General features: G+C 37.5%; 1 protein-coding gene across 5 annotated transcripts in view; it reads left to right on the top strand.

Annotated features, from left to right (window-relative positions):
• The window catches only part of zfpm2a (zinc finger protein, FOG family member 2a), a 251,008-nt gene that overhangs the window by 106,907 nt on the left and 121,544 nt on the right, over window positions 1-22,557 (top strand). For all 5 annotated transcript variants that reach the window (XM_055211092.2, XM_073872430.1, XM_055211094.2 and 2 more), the window contains one exon: window positions 17,769-17,870. In XM_055211092.2, the coding sequence (XP_055067067.2) occupies window positions 17,769-17,870 (102 nt within the window). The remainder of the gene's footprint in view (window positions 1-17,768; window positions 17,871-22,557) is intronic.

The following is a 22,557-nucleotide window of genomic DNA, read 5'->3' as shown; positions in this document are numbered from 1 at the left end:
TAAAAAGGTTCACTGTCAGAAAAAAACAATGGTAAAATATTGTCCCAAGCTGTTACTGGGGGCAATACCCTTTGAAACGGTCCTATATTGTATATAGGTACTGATACGTACCCTACAAAAAAGGTCAGTAGGTTGTAATTTTGACCTACAAATGCTGGGTTGTTTATACCCAAAATGCTGGGTTTACATTTAAAAGTTTTTGCCTTTAAATTTAACCCAGTGGCTGTGTTTGACCCTTTTTGACCCAATGCTGGTTTGAAAATAAGTTCATATTAGAGGTACTAATATGAACTCACTTGGCCATATCATGGCCATTTCGTACGGTACATGGTAAGCGGCAAAATCGCCGCACGGCTTCAGCTTTTCTCTTGAATTGGAAGCGTTTTGTGCAGCATTTAGTGCAAATATTTCAACGGCGCCTGCCATGAAGTGCCATGTCCAAAGAAGGGCAAGGTTTTTGGTGCACAAGCAAAGCTTTACCTCTGTAACCGCCACCGTTTTGCCGCTTTCTGCGTCTTCTATTGAAAAAGAACTAAACACTTGCTGTTGCCGCGCACCGTGTGAACGTGTGAAACGCCGTTCACACACCCAGCGCTATGCACGACGCTAGTGTCTTTTGATAGTTTGAACCAGGCGCAATTATCATTTTTATGTTTAGTGCCATTTTGTTTAAATAGCACATGCATTGGCACCCAATTTTGTGCCCATGGGCATTCTGGTCTGAAAACGTGTGTTCAGGTGCATTGTTTGGCACGTTGCTATTTTGAGGCAACTAAGATAGAATACGCCATTTACCAACTAAAACCTGGTCTAAAGTCAATGGCGCAATATTGTTTTTGTTATTTAAAGGAACAGTATGTAAGAAATGTATATCAATTAATCATAAAATGGCCCTGATATGTCACTAGGCATTAAGAAATAATTTTCATTTCAAATACTTATATCACTGACAACAGTGGTCTGGCCAGGATATTGTCAATTAAAAAGTGGAGTTGCAGCCCTCAACTGATATTTATGTTGTCATTTTGTGTGTTGGCCACCAGTTGTGTGATTGCACTACCAGTTTTAGCCACAAGTTTTGTGATTGCAATACCAGTTTTGGCCACAATCCTACATACTGTTCCTTTAATGAGAGTGTTAGTAATATGCACCTATTAATGGGAAGACAACGCGCGTTTGCTTATCACACACATGGATGCGCAGCAGCACACAAACTTTTTTAAATATAAAAATTTAAGGATTAAAATGTAAAAGATTATTATCGAATCTCTTGAACATAAAAGAGGACAGATTATAAGAAGTTAGAAGCAATTTACAGCAATTAAAAGCCTGCTAATTTTATTTCCATGACTGAAAGAAAACGACTTTTAAAGGTTTTAATACAAAAAAATAACAATTTCAAAACAAATGAAAACAACAATTTATCAATCTTAAACTCGGGGTTGTCTTCCTCCGCTTAGTTTTTCAGCTTACAAATTCCGCCATCTAAATAGGAAATCGTCAGGGCGCGAGCGCAATTGGCTTTAAAAGGGAATGAGAACTGAGACTCTCATTGGTTTATTGCACGTAATGGCCAAAACACACCCAATACTCATTACGAGAATAGGAACAACCCTTTTAGACTGTGTGCCTGGCGCACAAACCATTTTTCCCGTCGTTAAATTGGCGAAAGTGGATTGGAATACGCCTGTTTAGACTGTGCGCCGTGCGTTTTAGACAATGCGCTTAGATCATTAAAATAGTGCCCTTTACAGTAAGTGCAAACAAGTTTTTTTTAAAAAGAGTACCTCCCCAGTGACAGGTAGGGGCCATTTTTTGACCATTTTTCTGTGTAAAATTCATACATTTTAACGCTCCCAGATTTTTTTTTACATAAATTCATGATAAACAAACGTATATTACACAAGTGCTGGTGATACTAAGGTACAGCAATTGTTTCAGATGTTAATACCACAATATTTAAAGGATTGTGGCCAAAACTGGTATTGCAATCACAAAACTTGTGGCTAAAACTGGTACTGCAATCATACAACCGGTGACCAATACACAACATGACAACATAAACATCAGTTGAGGGCTGCAACTCCACTTTTTCCATGACATATCCTGGCCAGACCACTGTTGTCAGTGATATAAGTATTTGAAATGAAAATGGTTTCTTAATGTCTAGTGACATATCAGGGCCATTTTATGATTAATTGATATCAATTTCTTACATACTGTTCCTTTAATATTACTGTACCATGGACCGTGGTATTTTAAGTCAACATTGAATGCATGTTTAATGAGAAAATATATATTTAACTTTATTGTCATTGTGCAGAAAACAAGTACATGTGAAGCAAAACTTAATTATAATTTATCAAAATTTACAGAATTTATTGGATTGTGACTATTTGCAAACATTTAATTGACTTTTCTAAATGCACTTTTGAAAAATGCATATGATTCATTATGACTTTTACTGTTGTACTACAAAATAATTTGTCTTAATGAACATATATCCACTGTGCTCTTTTAGCCACCATGTTGTAATCCATTATCCATCATAATCTCGACAATTTCTGTTTCAGCTATTTCTGTTTGATCTTTGTATCTCTCTCTCGCTCTCTTTCACTAAATTGGGATTAGACAGCACAGATCTCCTTAAAATCACCCTCACCAGATTGACATTTTCAAGGGCTTTCTTGGTAGAACAATGCTGAGAGGAAAAGAAAAGCCAATATGACTTTGTGTCTACCTTGCTGCGGGAGCTGTTTGTGTAAATCGCCTATAAGCTTATTGACCCGCATGCATGTCACTGCCATTAAACCGAACAGAGGATCTGCCATCTGATTGGCTGGATTCATCATCTCACTAACTCCATTCTAATGTCTGACATATACGTGGACAGACACACACTCACAAAACGGCATCGTCTTGGGATCTGAATCGATTTCTGATTGTTTCTGTTTTAGGAGTCAGTTCAGATAGCAGTGTGCTACTCTCTGTTTGTCCAAAATCACTGGACACGCTCTAAAGCTTTAGGATAAATATATGTGTTATTTTAATTCCTTATAGTGCATCATGGCTCTGCTTTAAATCCTAGTGAGCTGTCAATGATGTTTGTCAAGTTTTAAGGCAGCATTCTAGATGTCATGGAGTAAATGATTTGACACACTTATGAACAGAAAATACACTGAAAAAAATGATTCATTGAATTTAATCAATTTTTTTAAGGTAAGTGGTTGCAATCAATTTATTTAACCTACATTTAAACAAAAGTTTTATATTTTATTTTACTTTACTAATTTTTTTTTTAAATGTAGCTTAAATAAATTGATTGCAACCACTTACCTTAAAAAAATTTATTAAATTCAATGAATAATTTTTTTCAGTGTATCAAATATATATATATAATTAAAACTGCAAGCAGTGATGGAAGGGCCCTCGCACTCATGTGCACCGCCACTCTACACTCTTAAAAAAAAATGGTTCTATATCGAACCAGAAATGGTTCTATCACCCGCTTCATATATGGAACCCCTAAATGGTTCAATATAGAACCACTTTAATGGGTTCATTAAAAAGAACCCCAAATGGTTCTTTGAATCAAAGTTAGATGGTTCTATTTAGAACCATTAAAGGTTCTTTATTATTATGAGTAATTTATTATTGATAAGAAATTATAACCGATCTAGAAAATTATAAAAGTTTACTATTTATTAATTGTATTATACAGAAATATAAATCTATAAAAATTACTTAAAATCACATCTCTTTATTCTGTATTAGACAGCAAAACTTTAGTTTACATTTAAAATGTCCCATTACATTCAACCATTTAGTTATTTAATTATTTCCATTAAGCATTTTCACTTTTTAATAAACATACATACGTTTATATATAAATAATATATATAAATAAATTGCATCTCTGTATTAAACAGCTAAACTCTTAATTACACTATACATTAAAAATTTTGTTTAAGTTATTTCCCTTACGCATAGATACTGTACAGTATATGCAGTATTAATTTTTAGTAACTTTTACATGTGTCTGAAATGATGAAAAGAAATCACGGCAACACTTTACGACAAGGCCCATCAGTTAGCTACATTAGTTAACATGAACTAATAATGAACTGCACTTATACAGCCTTTATTAATCTTTGTTAATGTTAATTTCAACAATTACTTTATTAAAATCTTGTTAACATTAGTTAATGCACTCTGAACTAACATGAACAAGCAATTAAAGCTTAAATTTTTATTAACTAACATTAACAAAGATGAATAAATACTGTAACAAATGTATTGCTTATGGTTTGTTCAAGTTAGTTAATACATTAACTAATGTTAACTAATGAACTTTATTGTAAAGTGTTACCGAAATCACAATGCATTTAAAGACAATTCATGAACAATCTATTAAATAGAATGACAATTTACACAAGTTGATTGTACATTTGTTTTGTACAGGTATTAAAACTTAAGCATATATTTTATAAATTAAAGTCACTGTGTGCTTAATGGCAAAAGGGTATTGAACATTGAGGAGAAAACAAAACGCAAACAGTTGCGGGGCGGAACCAAAAGGAGAGTGAAGAGGTTCTGCCCGGACCGGTTTGTACAGACACCGGCACTTCAGGGTTCCCCGGGAATCCCCGCACTCGCTGAAACAAGGCACAGCTGTTATATCCTCCTCCCAGGCTCGCCACGCCTGGGAGGAGGATATAAAGAGAGAAGGTAGAAGTTACTGAAAGGGTCGATTTTCGGGCGAGTCAACTTCCGCCTTGGGCAGCACAACGAAGACCAGCCTCCGAAGAGTCCGCAGGCTCTGCCGATCCGGCGACCGCTAGGTAGCGGGCGGAAAGAGTGCGGGGCTGGTCCGGGCGAAAGGACGGCGTGGTTGTGTATAGGAAGTTACTTGTCAGAGTGAAGTTTGATCGCGTTGGATATACGCTGCAGATGCCGGCTGGGTTGTTAGTCCTTCGGGTGCTGAAATACGTAGTTCTGCTACGGCTAGGAGCTGTGGAGAGAGAAGAAACACTGTTCAACAGTCAAGTAAGAACCTCTTGAAAGGGAAATACACAAAGCTTTATTGAAGTGTTGTGCTGTGTCCTTGTCGTCCGTACTCACCTTAGGAGGGTCTTGGACCCTTGTGGATGCCATCAGGGGCCGCCGCGACGGTGTGTGCCCAACCCACCCAGATACGCTCTGTAGCGGTGTTCCAGCTGGAGTCACGTGGAAACCCCTCCAACGTCCCTGGCCCCGTAATACTCCCCCTGAGGACGAGAAGCGAGATTTTTTTATTCCCTTTCCCATTCCCCACTTTAGTTTTAAATAATTTAAATAAAGTTTCTATTTCTATATTTTACTTACCTCTGGTTTGTCTGGTCATTGGGGTGCTTTGGGACCTCCTCGAGGTGGAACTAGGAGGAGCGTGATCCGCGACAGGGGCGGTCCGCTTCTCCGACCTGTGACACAGTCATTCCACAGCCTGTGATGTCAATGTCTTCCACATATTAAGTTCACATTGTCCATTATAAAGTTGATACATTCAGATTTGAAAAGATCAGGAGAGCCGTTGAACACTATGGTTGGTGTGGGACCTTTGGGTTCCTGTAAAACAAACATTTCACCTTTTAAGTGCTTTTTACCAATTAACGGAAGCCATCAAATAGACTTAAAATTATCCCATAATAACACAAATAAAGTATGACAACTAGGCAAGCGACACTCACGAACCAACAAGACTCATAATAATTGATGTAGAGCTGTATGCTATTTAAGGGTAAACAGAGTAATAGTTTTATATTTGCATTGAATGTTACTTTAAATAAAGTGCCTCAAATGCTAACTAAATTACAGAAGACTATACTTACACTATTTACACAGTAAAGGAAGCTGGGATTTTCTTGAAATAATGCTTGCAATAACATAAGTGCAGCATTCCTCACCAGACCTACAAAGATACAAATTATTGTACATTAGGTACAGAAATCAATTACAGGGACATTTTACTCAAAAAAGAAAACTCATTCACTCACTCGTTATTTCAAACATTCACAGCTTTCTTTCTTCAGCAGAACACTAACACAAAAAAGATTTTGAAGAATGTCTGTAACCGAACAACTCTGCTAGCAATTTAATGGACACAAAACCAATGCAGGTCAATGGGCACCATTGTTGTCCGATTACCATACTTTTTCAAAATTTCTTCTGTTGTGTTCTGCTGAAGAAAGTGACGACAATTTTAATTTGTGGGTAAACTTTAACTCTTTCTCAGCCAGCGTCTCTTAATTAACAAGTTTACTCTTCAATGACAAGGAAAAAGTTTATACTAACATTATTTTCATATTTTCACTTATACAATTTAAAGGTGCTAGAACCTTTACATTGACTATGCAAATAAGGCTACTTTACACTGGACAAAGAACAAGCACCTTCTGTGGTTTCCTCTCCAATGAGATTGGCGTAGAGATGTTTTTACTTCCTTCTTTTGCACTCCTGATGATGTTTGGGGCCATTTTATTAAGAGATGTTTCCATGTTCTTCACCAAGTCTGTTCCAAACCACATTGTCATTCCATGCAGCATCTTAAAACAAAAAATCTTTATATATCCACTTTCAGACAAACAAGTTCCTTAAAGTCCACATTAACTTGAGGTTGCAATTGACTAGTGATGTATTTTTCAAAACACAATGTTCAATAAAAAAATTGTGTGAAATATACAGAATTTAAATTAAATCCTCAAACACTTTACAGTCTTTAATGCTAAATTCTAAATGAAATACATACAGTAAGAATTAGCATTAAAGCTACAAAATACAGATTTCTTTTTATTTTCTCTTAATGAACATTAGTGACGAAGTCTTACAAGGTCCTTTTAAGCACCTTACCTTTTTGCATCAATGGGGTTTATATTTTAAAGCCAGTGACGTGTCTGACCATTTATTAACCATGGTTATCTGTGGGGGAGAGGAAAAAAGCATAAACTACACTTCACAAACCAAATACACATAAAAACCTGAACACGTGTGGTTTTTAAAACATTTGAATGTTAAATGTAAGTGTCTAAACAGCTACCATCACATTAATTAATTGTGTGCATCACAGAAAACATGCATATCTAGACTTGCGGATACAAACACTGCACTGCAATCGTGCATTTATAATACAGACCAGCAGAAAGTTCTTAACTGTGGCCAGCAGTTTCCACTTTCCTTCAAGATTTAGCTCCAACCCTGATAAAACACTCGTGAACAAGCGAAAAATACTCACGGAATATGTGTAAAACTGCGACAAACATTTACATATAATTTCCCTTCCACCGTCTTTCACCCGGTTCCTTTGACCACGCGCTTCATTGAAATAACACCCCTGTCTCGAATTTCGTCTCCTTACAACACAGCTGTCTTATTGTGCTTGGCAATTTAATTTAAAATGACAAAGAAATAAAGCAGGACTGTAACGTAATTCATTAAAACCAGGAACAAAATTTATTTAACAGAGCTTTTATAACAGACGGTTAAAGAAGCCCGTCAGTGCTTTAACGTTACCAGCAGTATTTTTTAACTGATGTAAATATTATAAATGTAGCTTCTAGTATCACTATTTAGCACAAGACCTACTCTAACAAAATAAATATTAACTAATTATACTAAATATTTCAGTAATATCGTTTCAAAAATGTAGAAAGTTTACTTACCTCAGGGTACAAAGCAGAAATGACGGTCCGGAGTCCGAACTCCTCAGTTTGAAAAAATAACTGTCAAGCCTCGAGGCTCATCTTCGCGTATGGTGGTGGTCTCTGCCTCACCACATCATCACCGCTCTGGTTTAATAAACAGAGGAATATAAACACACACACATACATAAATAACATGTTTAATATAATAAAGCTTGACGGTGAAAGATGTTATACCCTAAAATTGCCAAGTTTCCCTCAGACATCACACGTAATTGAATTAAACACTATTGGGCGGTTTTCTCGGACAGGACTTATCACTGACTAAAATACTGACATCTGTTAACATATGAGTGCTATTGTTTTGTCTCAAAATGCACACGGGTATTGTATTTTATAAGGTTTGTTTGTAAAAATGTCCCAATTATAATTAAGACGGAGTCCTAAACCCTGTCCGGTATTATCTTAACTAAAATAGCTCCACTTTAACTCGGACACATAACATAACACACACTTTAACTCGGACACATAACATAACACACCTTTATATAACTTATATGTTTACAAAAACGTCGAGTATTTGCGTCTTTGCCAATTAATATAGTCTAAAATTAACATTTATTTACAAACACTTACCTGACGTGACCTTGAGGAAACGGCTGATGACTCGTGTCGTTGTGGGAAACAGTGAGTGATTCCAGCTGTTACATGCGGAATGATCTCAGATGAAATGACCTGTCATTCAGATCCTTCCGAGTTAAGTTAAGACATTTTAAATTAAAAACTCACGCACATACTGTACATACACACGCGCGAGCAAACGGGTCGCGCGCAAACGGGTTGCGCGCACGCGCGCGCGCACACGGGTATATTTAGAAGTTTTATTTAAGATTGTTATGATATTGGGACTATTTCTCCACTCGCTCCTTCAGATCTGAAGTTCAAATTCGCATGCAGTCCGGTTATAACAAATGTAAAAGATATGAAACATCACTCAACAGCAATATCAATTAAGTGCAATCCTAAAATATGATTTAAAACATAACCCTTTTATTGTTAAGTATGAGAAATCAAAATGAATCAAATCACATGTTTAAACGCCACAGAGATATCAGAGCCAGCAGTCGGGCTTGCCGAGGAGAGGCTGCGCTGGGCGGGGTGTGGGCGCTTAGTGTCTGTGATTTTCTGGAGCTCATATGGAGCTCATCTACGTCCGAAAGTGTCCGAGCACATTTTTAAATAGACGCTATCTTTATTAACCGACCGCATATTTAAACTTTAAGCACATACATTCACGCCTGAACAACTCTTAAAATTACATTTTGTGACCAAATAACAGTAATATTATGAGCATTTTGTTGTCAGGAAACATAGCTGTCATAACTCCACATACTTACCTGATTTGTCTTAATTAGTTCAGTCAACACTTGCCATTCTGAATTTTGACTGGATTTGAAAATAACCATTCATTTAATATTTTAAACACAGATCTTCTCAACTAGCTCAAACAAAAAAATTGGTTTAACTTATATATTTTTGCCCGTCCAACATTTCATTAGTTGGATTTTTTACAGTGTACACTAAATATTAGTAGCCTATTTGTTGACTCTCTCTTTATTTGACCACAACCTATTGACACAAAAAGGTTTGTGAATGAGTTGTGTAGGTTTGTAAATGAGTTGTGTAGGTTTGTAAATGAGTTGTGTAGGTCTGCAATTATTGTGTAATCTTTAGATTACACTTCAGTCACAAAACGTGAATTATAGAACCATTTTAATAAAAATGGTTCTTTGCCTTCCAAGGGTTCTATATGGAACCCGTTTTTTGGTAAAAGGTTCTATTGGCCAAGTATAGAACCCCACGGTTCTATATAGAACCTCAAGGAACCTTTTTTTTTTAGAGTGTATGGCCTTAGTAAAGCAATAAAACAGGGGGATTGAAATTTCCGTGGATAAATATAGGTGGATATTCAAAGGAACTTTGAAGTGCCACTACTCCTTTATGCAGCAGGTGGCGCTATGATTGTAATTGATTGTTGTAACATTGATGTGTTGAGGCCAGGACCCTTGTCAAACGTATGATGTCTGTGACAGGTCGGACATTGCATGTCTGAGTTACAACAGCTTTCTCATGGCGAAAAATCAAACTTTGACAGGCCACAACGGACACGCCCCTTTAACGAAATGTCAAGATCTTCACAATTTATCATTGTGAAGTCCCTAAGTTCAGACTGACCAAATGTGATGATGATCTGAATACATTTCAATGAGCAGTAAATCACAGTGTAAAACATGTCATTTCCTGCTTCCAGCAGGTGGCGCTATAACTTTTACTGAATATTGCCATGTTGATGTGTTCAGGACAGGACAATTATCAAACTTGTGAAGCGTGGGTCAGATTGGACATTTTAAACCTGAGTTAGAACAACTTCATGTTTCATTGAGAAACACAGAAATTTGGCAAGCCGCCACACACACACCCTCCATTGACATGTCAAGATCTCCGCAATTTAGCATTGCAAAGCCCTTTAGATGACACTCACCAAATATGATGATTATCTGATTTAATTTATAGGAGGAGTTTGTTAAAATACGAAGGCCAGAAATGGCAAAATTTGCACTCAAATTACAGAGAAAATTAAAAATGGCTGACTTCCTGTGGGGTTTAGAGCTTTGCTCCAAGAGACTTTTTTGTAGGTCTTGGGGTGATACATGATCCTACCACATTTCGTATCTGTGCGATTAACGTAGCGGGGGGGCTGCTCTATTGAATTTTTGTAGGTGGCGCTATAGAGCCATTTTAACACCCCAAGTTCTGAAGCCTATATCACATGAAAATATTTGCCACTTTTGACACGTGTGCAATGTTTCATGACTTTTTGAGCTCGTTTAGGCTGTCAAAAAGGGGATTCATTTAGCGATACTTTGCGAGGCCGCAACGGACACGCCCTTTAACGAAAAATCAAGGTCGATGCTATTTATCATCACACAAGGTCTTGAGATTAGACTGATGAAATATGATGTTGATATGGTTAAATCTCTAAGAGCAGTAAGTCACAGCATAAAAGGTGGTATTTCCTGCTGCCTCTAGGTGGCGCTATGACTGATACTGAATTATGCCATGTTGATGTGTTCAGGCCAGGACCCTTATGAAACGTGTGAAGTTGGGGGCAGATCGGACTATGTATGTCTGAATTACAACAGCTTCCTGTTTCATGGCGAAATATCACACTCTGCCAGGCTGCCACGGACACGCCCTTCAACGAAAAGTCAAGATCTTCGCAATTTATCACGGCAAAGGGCTTAACATCAGTCTGACCAAATATGATGATGATTTGATTAAATCTCTAAGAGCAGTAAATCACAGCGTAAAACATGGCATTTCCTCCTACCTCTAGGTGGCGCTATGAGTGAAGTTGAATATTGGCATTGAAATGTGTTCAGGCCAAGACACTTATCAAACGTATGAAGCGTGGGGCAGATTGGACATTGTATGCCTGAGTTAGAGCCACTTCCTGTTTCATGGCGAAAATGCAGAAATTTGTCAGGCCGCCACGGACACACCCTCTGACGAAAAGTCAAGATCTCCGCAATTTAACATCGCAAAGGCCTTTAGATGAGATTGACCAAATATGACGATTCTCGGATTAAATCTGTAGGAGGAGTTCGTTAAAGTATGAAGCCTGGAAATGACCAAATTTGCACAAAAATCAAGGCAAAAATTCAAAATGGCCGACTTCCTGTTGGGTTTAGAGCTTCGCTCCAAGAGACTTTTTTGTAGGTCTTGGGGTGATAGATGATCCTACCAAATTTCGTATCTGTACGTTTTTCATAGCGGGGGGGCTGTTCTCTTGAAATTTTGCAGGTGGCGCTATCGAGCCATTTCTACACGCCCACTTCTGGCGCCTATACCACATGTAAATTTTCGCCACTTCTGACATGTGTGCAAAATTTCATGAGTTTTCGAGCATGTTTCGCCCCTCAAAAATGCGATTCACTTTGGAGAAGAAGAAGAATAAATAATAAATATAGCTGCAAGCAGCGATGGCGGGCCCTCGCACGGTTTTTTTACCGCTACACGGTGCCTCCGAGAAAACAACGCAAAGTGGGCATGTGCATCAAGTGGGTAAATATCAGTGGACTATTTCATGTTGCTACTGACCAATTTGGGTACTGTAGGTAAAAGAAACCCCACATTTAGATAAACGGGGGCGCTAGTGAGCCACTAAATAGACACGCCTTTATCTGACCTTTTTGTCAACACTTAACAGCCGACAACTCTGATGTGTGTGCCAAATTTAAAGTTAATCTAAGCACGCCAAGAGCCTTAAATATGCCTGAAATTAAAGTGTAGTTTGAAGCGTTGCCATGGCAACAGCGTTCGAGATGTCAAAAATTCCTTCGCAATTTATCATCTACAAATATCTCTGCATCATGTTGACCACTTTTGGAGTCAATTGCATGAATATTCTAGAAGGAGTATTTAAAAGTTCACTGCATGCAACTGTAAGACTTCAATATGCCTTTTAAATGAAAGTAAAGTTTGTCGCGTTGCTATGGGAACAGCGTTCAAGATATCAAAAATCCCTTCGCAATTTATCATCTACTATGTCTCAGCATCATGTTGACCACTTTTGGTGTCAATTGCATGATTATTCTAGAAGGAGTATTTAAAAGTTAACTGCATGCAACTGAAGGGTTTAAATATGCCTTTAAAATGAAAGTAAAGTTTGATGCGTTGCCATGGGAACAACGTTCGAGATATCAAAAATCCCTTCGCAATTTATCATCTACAATGTCTTGGCATCATGTTGACCACTTTTGGTGTCAATCGCATAAACATTCTAGGAGGAGTATTTAAAAGAACATCACATGGAACTGTCAAAAAATCAACCTTTGTGACTGCAACACTTCCTGGCGCCTGGTGGTGGCGCTATATCCGGGAGTCACAATAGGCACATCGATGCGATCGTAATCTTCAGACGAACAAACACCCTGTGTGTCATCACTATGAGACATTTTTTGCCTTAGATATCAGACACTTCCTGTTTCTCTGATTTCACCACAACTTTGTCGCCATGCCATGTCAGAACCGTTCGAGATATCAAAAATCCCTTCGCAATTTAGCAAGTACAATGTCTCAACATCATGATCACCACGTTTGGTGTCAATCCCATGTATTCCCTCGGAGGAGTATTCAAAAGTTCACCGCATGCATTTTTTAAACAATCCAAAATGGCCGACTTCCTGTTGGGCGGAGCTAATAGGTTAGAGTGCGAAAGATGTTCGGGTCGATGAGATCTATATGTGTACCAACTCTCGTACATGTGCGTACATTTTTGCCCGATCTGTGCCCCAATGTTTGTTTTTGAATTACAGGGGGCGCTACAGAGCTCCCTTGCCACGCCCGTGGTCCAGCCTTTGGCTTTCGGCGATGACGGACGACTCTGACGTCTGTGCCAAATTTCAAGAGTTTTCGAGTATGTTAAGGCCCCCAAAATGTCCAAAAGTGTTAAAAAAAAATAATAATAATAATAATAATAAAAATAATAATCCGAGCAAAAACAATAGGGCTTCGCACCTTTCGGTGCAGGCCATTCTGGCCTGCTCCTCGGTGCTCGGGCCCTAATAATAATAATAATAATAATAATAATAATAATAATAATAATAATAATAAACCGAGCAAAAACAATAGGGTCCTCGCACCCCGGTGTGCTCGGGCCCTAATTAAAGCATGTACAGTATAGGGGTGCCCAGGGCAAAAACTAACGCGGGGTTGAAAATATTTTGACCCAGCAGGGTTAGTTGTAACGCTGTGTTACAACTAACCTCTGAGTACACCTTACGATATAAAAACAGCCAACGTTAGCATCATTTTTGCTGTTGTTTAAAATAGGCTACACACGAATGATTGCTGGCTGCCAACAAAATAAATGTGCCTGTCTTATCATAAATCGTGTGTCAAAATTATTTTTGTTCATATCTTTAATATTGATTGAATAAGGTCCCGTCAAAGAATAAAAATCATAATGAAATGAATGACTAAAATCAGACTTTGATGCTCATTATCTCAGAATTTGATTTTGAAACTGTAGTATGATTATTACAGACTGGGTCACATATAAAAAAAATTTTTGTCATAATTGTGCTGCTTTTTCTCACATATTCAGACATTTGTATCCATTTATAATTGAACTATTGTTAAAAAAGGGCTGGCTGAATGAATACAGTGTGGATACCTGTCTATTATAGACATATATAAACAATATCCTCTTCAAGTATATAAACAAAATGGTATTGAAATATTTTTCTATTTGCAAACTTAATTTTTAGCGAGTGTTACAACTACCCCCCTGCATGTTACAATTAACCCCACCTATGGGGTAAGTTGTAACGTTTGCACTTTTGTCACGTTTGGTGTAATTGTTTAAGAATTGTAAGTAATAAAAACAAACTTCAAATGGTCATTTGTAGCAGAGATGTGTGTGTTGCTTGTGTAAAAATATAATAAATCAAACTCAAATATTTTTTCATGGTTGAGCCAAAACCAAAAAGCGTTAGGTTGTGCCCCACTCTCCCCTACTACAGATTAAAAATACTGTGTTATTTTGAACCCAGCGTTGGGTCAAAAAGGCACAACCGGGCATTGTGTTAAGTTTGTAAATGTTTGTATTTGACCCAACGATAGGTTTTTGGTTAAATAGGTTAAATTACAACCCAACTGGTTGTGTTTATTCCTTTTTGACCCAATGCTGGGTTCAAAATAACACAGCATTTATTTAGAGTTTATTTAGAGTGTAGATTTTAACTATTTTAATTGATACCGTTTTACTCATACTATTTTGTTATGCTGATTTATTTGTATACTTTTATATTTGTGTATCAACATTTATATTTTATTTTGTATTTATATTTTTGTTATCAACATTTTTATTAATCTTCAAAGGAAACTGGATTAGATCATCATGGTGCATTCTGGGATTGCCTTATCCAATGCATGCAATGCTGCTTTAAATTTTTGGTGTTCCTGTCTAGCTCAAATGTGACTCTAGACTACAAAACAGTCATAGTGGTATTATTTTTTATTAAGTTTTATACATCTTCTGAAAGCTAAATAAATAAGCTTTCCAAAAAAAAAAAAAAATCAAATCCTAAAAAGGACCAAAAAATCTAAATATTAAGAAAACCGCACATATTACTAATAATAAATACATTTTTGATATATTTTCAGTAGAAAATTTACAAAACGTCTTCATGGAGCATGATCTGTAATTAATTTTTCTAAATATTTTTTGGCATTAAAAAAATCTATAATTTTGACCCATACAATGTATTGTTGGCTATTGCTACAAATATACCCGTGCTACTTATGACTGGTTTTGTGGTCTGGGACACAAATGGACATGCATGGGTTAAAACACACATACTGATGTATACTTCGTAATGCACTGTAAGTAGCTTCGGATGAAAGCGTCAAATGCACAAATGTAAATATAAGATACCTAATTTTGGCTTAAACTTACAAAGTTAAGAAGTTAAGCATCATCTTGTTGAGAGGCAGCGTACAGTAGATATTACACAGGCAAGTGCATGCATGAGCAACAAAAACACAGTAAAGTCAGAGATGAAGAAAATGTATGATAGCATAGTTTTGTTTGCATAAAAACACAGCAGATCAAAAAACCAAATTGACTTTCCTCCATGTTCCTGAAAGAAACTTCATCAAGCGACTATGACACTCGCTCCCTGCGAGGTTGCCTTAGCGATTGTGTTTAAAATGCATTGCAACCGGCGCTAGATAGAAGGCAGAAAATCCTTAATCACCGCTTAATTAACGAATCATCTTGTAGCTTCATTTCCTGAGCGGTAATTAAACAGTTCCAATACGTTTCGTTACAGGGCTTAACATGTTCGCCGGAGATCAAGGTAGAGCCTTTAATGTTATCTCACCGCCTTTCCAAACTCGCTACACTGGAAAGGAACTGTTGATATTGGCTTTTGTTATCCTTATGGTAATGCACAGTGAGTATGCTAAGGAGCTTCTCGGGCCTGACAATACAAACAGTGAGGCAGTTTAGCGAGAGGACGGAGTGAATCTAAAAGCTGATCCCTCGCAGACTCTCGTATGCGGTAAAATAGGTCAGAATGACCTCGTGTGCGGTAAGTAGGGCAGTTCAGCCCTCGCCTCTCGCCCGGGTGTGCAGAGGCAAGCAGGAAGCTGCGATCCTTTTGGCCATGTTTACTGGCTGCCTTTGAAGTGAACCACGTCTTAACTGGCTTAAACGTACCGTGGCTGGAGAATTTGATCTTTAGATTAACCCATCCGAATGGGCTAGTGTGTGTCTGAGGACCATGGTGAAGGCCGTTCCGGTCCGTTAGGGGGTCGGAGAGACACTGCTGTAAAACGACCATGCACAGAGTGTGACTCAGACGTGCCGGGGTAAAAATAAAAATGCTGTCGTGGGAGAAAATTGTCGAAGGAGACCCGCACTGTCTGTACTATTTGTGTGGTGGAATTCTTAGAAATATGTATGTTTGTGAAAGATTCCAAACATGCAGAATGGATTGCAAACATCGATGTTGTACATTAGGGTTGTTAGGATAACAATAGTTAGGATATAAATACTGTATTCCTATAGGGCTTATTCGCAAACACCGGAAGTCGCTAGCCGTGGCCATCTTGTTGACATAACATCTGTCCTGCCCCTAGCCGCACGTAGATTTGAGTCGAGGGGAGCAGTAGCCTAATGGCTTAATCTCGTCTGTATTAAGAGAAGATGAGCTTGATTATTGTGGAACAATATCAAATAGACCCAATAGCCTTAAGTAAAGATCCGTCCTTATTGCCAGCCGTAACGTATCCGGATATTTATAACTATATCGTTCATACAGGATCCGCATTCATCATGCAAGCACTGAAGGGCCGTTCACATTATAACTATAACGATAACTATATCATCGTCCACATCACCAAACAATACGTTTATGCTAATTCGCTCACGGCACTCGCGCAAATCACTTGCCTTTAATATTGCTTGTAATAAAAACTTTTGCAGTCCTCAACACGCTGCGTTTCGCGTAACTCTAAACAGTGAATCTAATAGTTTTTGTAATCTCTTACCTTTTGGCATAACAGTTAGTTAGTGTAATAGATTAAAAAGCATTACGTAGTCAATTTTCACAGCAACTGGAGGTAATCTAATGTTATAGACCTCAGCAATGAGCTTCACTGTCATTTTAAGTGCTCGTGCACTTGAAGTTCAAATAGATTTTAATGCTATCAATGGTTTATCCTTAATCAGGTGGGAAAAATCGCTCAGAAAGTGATTTCAATGATGTCGTTCATTGTATCTGTATCGGTATAGTTTTGGTGTGAGCTCCGCTATTCTCTTAAATATAAAACGATTTTCAAAACTATGTGAACGGCCCTTAATTCCCTAACGTTACCTAGTATCAATGCCAGACCTATTATTATGTTCATATAGTTATTAATACTAATTTAATAACGGTCTCAATTTATGGCAGCTTGTTTGAAAGAGCAGTTTCAGCCACTGCTTACAGCTAACATTAACCATATGTGATCAAATTATGGGGACAGACTTTGCTGTGAGCATATATCCCTAACGTTACCTGTGGTAAAATGATGGGGACAGACTTTGCTGTTGGGAGTCTCTCCTTCGCTGGTTTAACTCCTCTGTCTCCTTCCTTTCATGTTTTCTGACAGTCGGTATCGCATAAAAACTAATTCCGGGGTTCTTTTTGCTGTTGTTAGAACATCCGTGTATTACACCACACACCATCGCGCGGTTTTAAAAAAATTACACCGATAATACCATGCATAATACCCACGCTGCCTCGCTTCTCAATTGACAGACTGACAGTTTTATGTCAACAATATGGCCGCCGCGAACATTGATGACGTAGATCGAATAAGCCCTATAGCTCAGTTGGAAGAGCTCAAATGTTGGGGTTCGTCATCCCACACATAAAAAAAAAATTATGCTGAATGTACTGTACTGTCACTTTGGATATAACAGTCTGCCAAATGTGTTTTTCATTGACACACATGTAATCGTACGATCTTTTTGTCTTTTAGGGGAAGAGAATGGCAGCAGAGAAATGGGAGACACGGAGATGGAGGTGGAGAGCGAGAGGGGCAGGCCACCACCTCTGGAGCCGGAGGAATGGGATGGTCCACGTGAGTGCATGTTTTGATCTTTGCATAGACTTGTGTAAAGACTTCATGTCAAATAACTGCATGTATATACCTTTTAAATATTTTTGTAAACAGACATGTCAGGTGCCTGATGACATTGAATTGTCGTATGTTGCTTTCATTTTGTCATCTATTAAACATGGACTACCTCACGTTATGCTGAATTATTCTAAAGTCTGCATAAAGTGATATTAAATATAAGTTTGTCACACCACAGAAACATGTATTAACTGGCCAGACAAATTTGAATGATAAAAATGCAAAGAAAATAAAATAAGGTATCAAAATCTTGGAAGAAGAAGCAGGATTGTCTCCTCTCAAACACACTGAAAAAAATTATTCATTCAATTTACACATTTTTTTTAAGGTAAGTGGTTGCAATCACTTAATTTAAGCTACATTGAAACAAAAGTTTTTTTATTTAATTTTCTATTTTTTTTGTTTAAATGTAGCTTAAATAAATTGATTTCAACCACTTACCTTAAAAGAATTAAAAGAAATTGAATGAATATTTTTTTTCATTGTACTGGGGGTGTGTCTTATTTTGGAGCTGAAACCACGCCTACGCGGGTAAGCTGCCGTTGTGTCTCTCAACTTTCAAATAACACTACAGCCTGAATGGATGCTCGGGATTGTGTTAAGGGCGGGGCCATGCTTGGTGGTTCCAGTGCACCGTTTTAGCCCCGCCCAAATAATCCTGAATATAGAAATGTGAAGAAAAAAGTCTTTGTAATGTTTCAGCCATACAAAAAAATAGTTTTAACATTTAGAATGTGTTTAGTAACAATTATCTGAAATCTCACAGTTTGTAGTATATGAATGTTTGTGAAGTTTTGCATTTTCAGAAAAATTGGTACAAAAGCTGTCACTGGGACAGTACTGTACCTTTTCAATAAGTACACATTAGTATATAAAGAGTGCATATTAGTACCTCAAAGGTACATTTTAGTACCCCACAAGTACATAGTGGTACCTCATGGGTACACAAAAATTCAAGAAAACCTAAAACCACTCATACGCAATAATCACGTACGCTATAATCAAATACTAGACTATAATTATAATGTTGATATATAAAATGTACATGATTATATTTTATATTATAATATTTTCTGTATTATATATTATTATACATGATCTATATTATTATTATATACATTATATATATATACATTATTATAGCCTACTTTTTCACACATATAAAGAAGATGCACATAATGACAAATCTTCATGCTTCCCTTCCTCACTTTTTAAATCTCTATATAAAAGCGTCTGCTTAATGCCTAATGTAAATGTCATGTACATGTAATAAGAAGCCCAAACGTCAAACACTTGATCTCCTGTCTTTTTTATTTTAGATACAGATGCTCAGTCATATTAATTAAATGTCATATTTGTTAACGCATCCAATACTTCTTTAATGTTACTCTGGTGGACAACACAGCACTGGCTTCCTCCAGCGACAGCAAAACCTCGCAAATAAAAAATGCAAAGCAAAACGGAACTTTACAGATAATAAATATGATCATGGATTTCTTTTCTAACTTTTCTGCTTCTATGACAAATTTTCTGTGGACCAGTGCTGCGCTGCGGAAAGCCCTTCTATGGAGATGGTTTGGGCGTGTTTTATGCAAATTATCAACCTTGTGTATGAGGCCGCTCATGTGCAACACTCCAAATTTACTAACGTAAGAACAACTATAAGAACAAATTCATGTACGTACGCACGTGTGGTGGAAAGTTTTCGTGAGAAGTTTAAGTGTGCATATAAATACGAAAACATTTATTTAGTGAATGAGACCCAATGGGGCTTCTAATTGGTTTGGTTCTGTCCTTTTTAATGTTTTTTTTTAAGGGTACCATCCTAGTCAAAGCACATTTTTGTGACTCTTTCAAAACAGAAATTGTTTATTTTTAAAGGCGGGGTGCATTATTTAAAAAAAAAACACTTTGGAAAAGGGAGTCGGGCTGAGTACCAAAATACACTTGTAGCCAATCAGCAGTAAGGGGCATGTCTACTAACTGACATCGTTGCCTGGGTTGCGTATGTATGGGGCGGGTCTATCAAAGAAGGTCCAGATTCTATTTTAGTTGATTTCAAATGTCAACATTGACTTTCAGAGATCATGCACCTCGCCTTTAAGGAATGTCTCAGCTGTAAAATGTAACATCTAATGAGAAATTACATCACAAAGACATCGTGTGGCACTTGTGAGATACAAAGTCAAAATTTGGAGAAATAAAGATGCATGTTTCTGCATGCCACTTTTGGGCTTCAAGCTTAAGGTCCCCAACTGGAGCACTGAGCCTGTTGGCGTGTCAACAATTGATTTTTAATGTCTGATTACTGACAATTCCTTTACATCACTAAATTCCAAGGACCTAAATCAGAAAAAGAATAACAGTCTTTACTGCCTCTCTCTGTGCTGAAGGTCCAATCCAACATACGATCATTCCTGACCCTCTTTTAACCGTTTAGCCCATTAGCCAGCGGCCAGTAATCACTTGTAAGCAGCTCATTATGACACATTTTAAATGAATCCATCTGGGATCAGGGGATTTCAGACGCTCAATACCAGGACATCTGAAGATATCCTTGACAAGGCCACCCGACGGAGGTAAAACTCCCGCTCTCATCTGGAGGCTTAATGAGCTCTTGAATTATGAAGAACAGTCATTTCCAGTTTTTTTATGTTGAATTGTGGGTTAGATTGCAGAATTGTTATATTAATTTACAAAACATGTAGATTCCCCTTCAGTCTGGTTCATATCGCACCTCTTAATAAATAAATACATTTGATGTAATTTCTGTTTGTGAAACTTACAGATGCTGAATGCATAAATTTGTCTTTTTATACTTAGCAGTTTAACATTCATTTACTCACCTCATGCTTTTATACTACAGCAAAGACCGGCATCTACTACGCAGTTGCTTTCAAGAACGAAAAAGTCATACGAATGACACAAGCGTTTCATTTTTGCGTGAACCGTCCCTTTAAGGTTCAGCGGAAATCACTGAACAGACATAAAAACGGATCTCTTTTCTTTTCCAAGAATCTCATCTTACCATGCAGATTCTCCCTTCGCTGTCTCAGTAAAAAAAAATGTTTTATCTTTCTTTTCTCACTTCTTAAGTCACTTCATCAAAGTGATGGATAATACATCCAACAAGATAGCAACGGCAGCAATTACTGTTCAGGCGTAGCATCGCATCTTAGAATACACAAAATATGATTCGCCTTTTAATGCATATGACCTCCAGAATTTATTGCAGGTACATACGTTTATAAGAAAGAGGATTTTGGCAAGTTGGCATTGCTGAGCCCCCTAGGGTGTGTATTTTATACTGACAGCGAATCAGAGTTATCAGTGGCTATCAGATAATGCATTTATCATTAAATTTCACATTTGCATTTCAATCTGGAAAGGAAATGAGCATTGGCGGCGGAAGATAAGAGAGGTTGGAATGACGGTAATAAACGATTCCTGTGATCAGGCAGCCGGCAGGGCTGAGCAGGTCAGTCACACAACGATGGGGGCAAGCGAATAAAAAAAGAGGCATCATAGCCCAGTTAGAAGAAAATGCTGAACATCAAACTCCTGCTTTAGATATAGAAGAAGGTGCTGACGGGGGTCTTGTAATGCTGTAAGACAGGTAGCTCTCTACCCATATGTTTTAAATGTTGGAGCTTTATACTGTATTTGTTTGTTTGGTGGAAGTGAAGGCACACTGCTAAATAGGCTTCATGCCCAGCTGCACTACTTCCTGAACTTCAGCCAGCTCCTTGTTTCCTGTCTGCCATTATTGGACAAACTGATTAATCCAGGTGTGCCTGACCTCAGTAGTCACAACAACAATAATCAGACACACCTGGATTAATCAGTTTGTCCAATAATGGCAGACAGGAAACAAGGAGCTGGCTGAAGTTCAGGAAGTAGTGCAGCAGGGCATAAAGCCTTTTACACTAGATTTGTAAATTCCTACTAGCTTCAAGAGTCAAGGGCTCACCCACTGATCTATATAAATGACTGGATTGCGCATGACGTCACAACTGTGAAGCCACCGCGCCGCCATGTTGGTATACCCAAACGTTCCATTAAATCAATGGACGCGATCAGATTTTAATGATAAAACATCACTTTACTAGTCTTCGTTTTTATATCTGAAGTTACCCTGTACATTATGACAACACAAACGTCCTAAGCATGTACATAGTTATTTACTGAAAGTTGTACATTTTAGTTTTTAATCAGTTATTATACATTCATCTTCATTACAGTATCAGATCATCAGACAGCGCAGCATATTTAGTATTAATGACAAACGTGCTCATTCTGAAATCTAAATAAATGATCATACTTTGCACCGTATGTGCATGCAATAATTTGCTGGTTTTATGTTATCTAAACTTACAAGTTACCTAAACTTATTAAGAGAAATAACGCTGACCGTGTAGCTGAATGTCAAAAAAAACTTTATTTATACCCGTGTCATTAACAGAACGCAGCAGACACACTCACCTTAACGGTTTTTTATAAATCCATTTTCCTGCCCGATTAAAGCATAAACATTGCAAATAACACCAGAATTAACAGTTAATTTACATACACACATCCTAAACATAATCTTGCGTGACTGATACACTGTAAAGCGGGTGAATTTAAAACG

This window comes from Misgurnus anguillicaudatus, chromosome 10 (assembly GCF_027580225.2).
Source record: "Misgurnus anguillicaudatus chromosome 10, ASM2758022v2, whole genome shotgun sequence".
NCBI classification, from domain to species: domain Eukaryota; kingdom Metazoa; phylum Chordata; class Actinopteri; order Cypriniformes; family Cobitidae; genus Misgurnus; species Misgurnus anguillicaudatus.
Note: the sequence above shows the minus strand (reverse complement) of the source record. Positions and strands in the feature narration are given on the sequence as shown.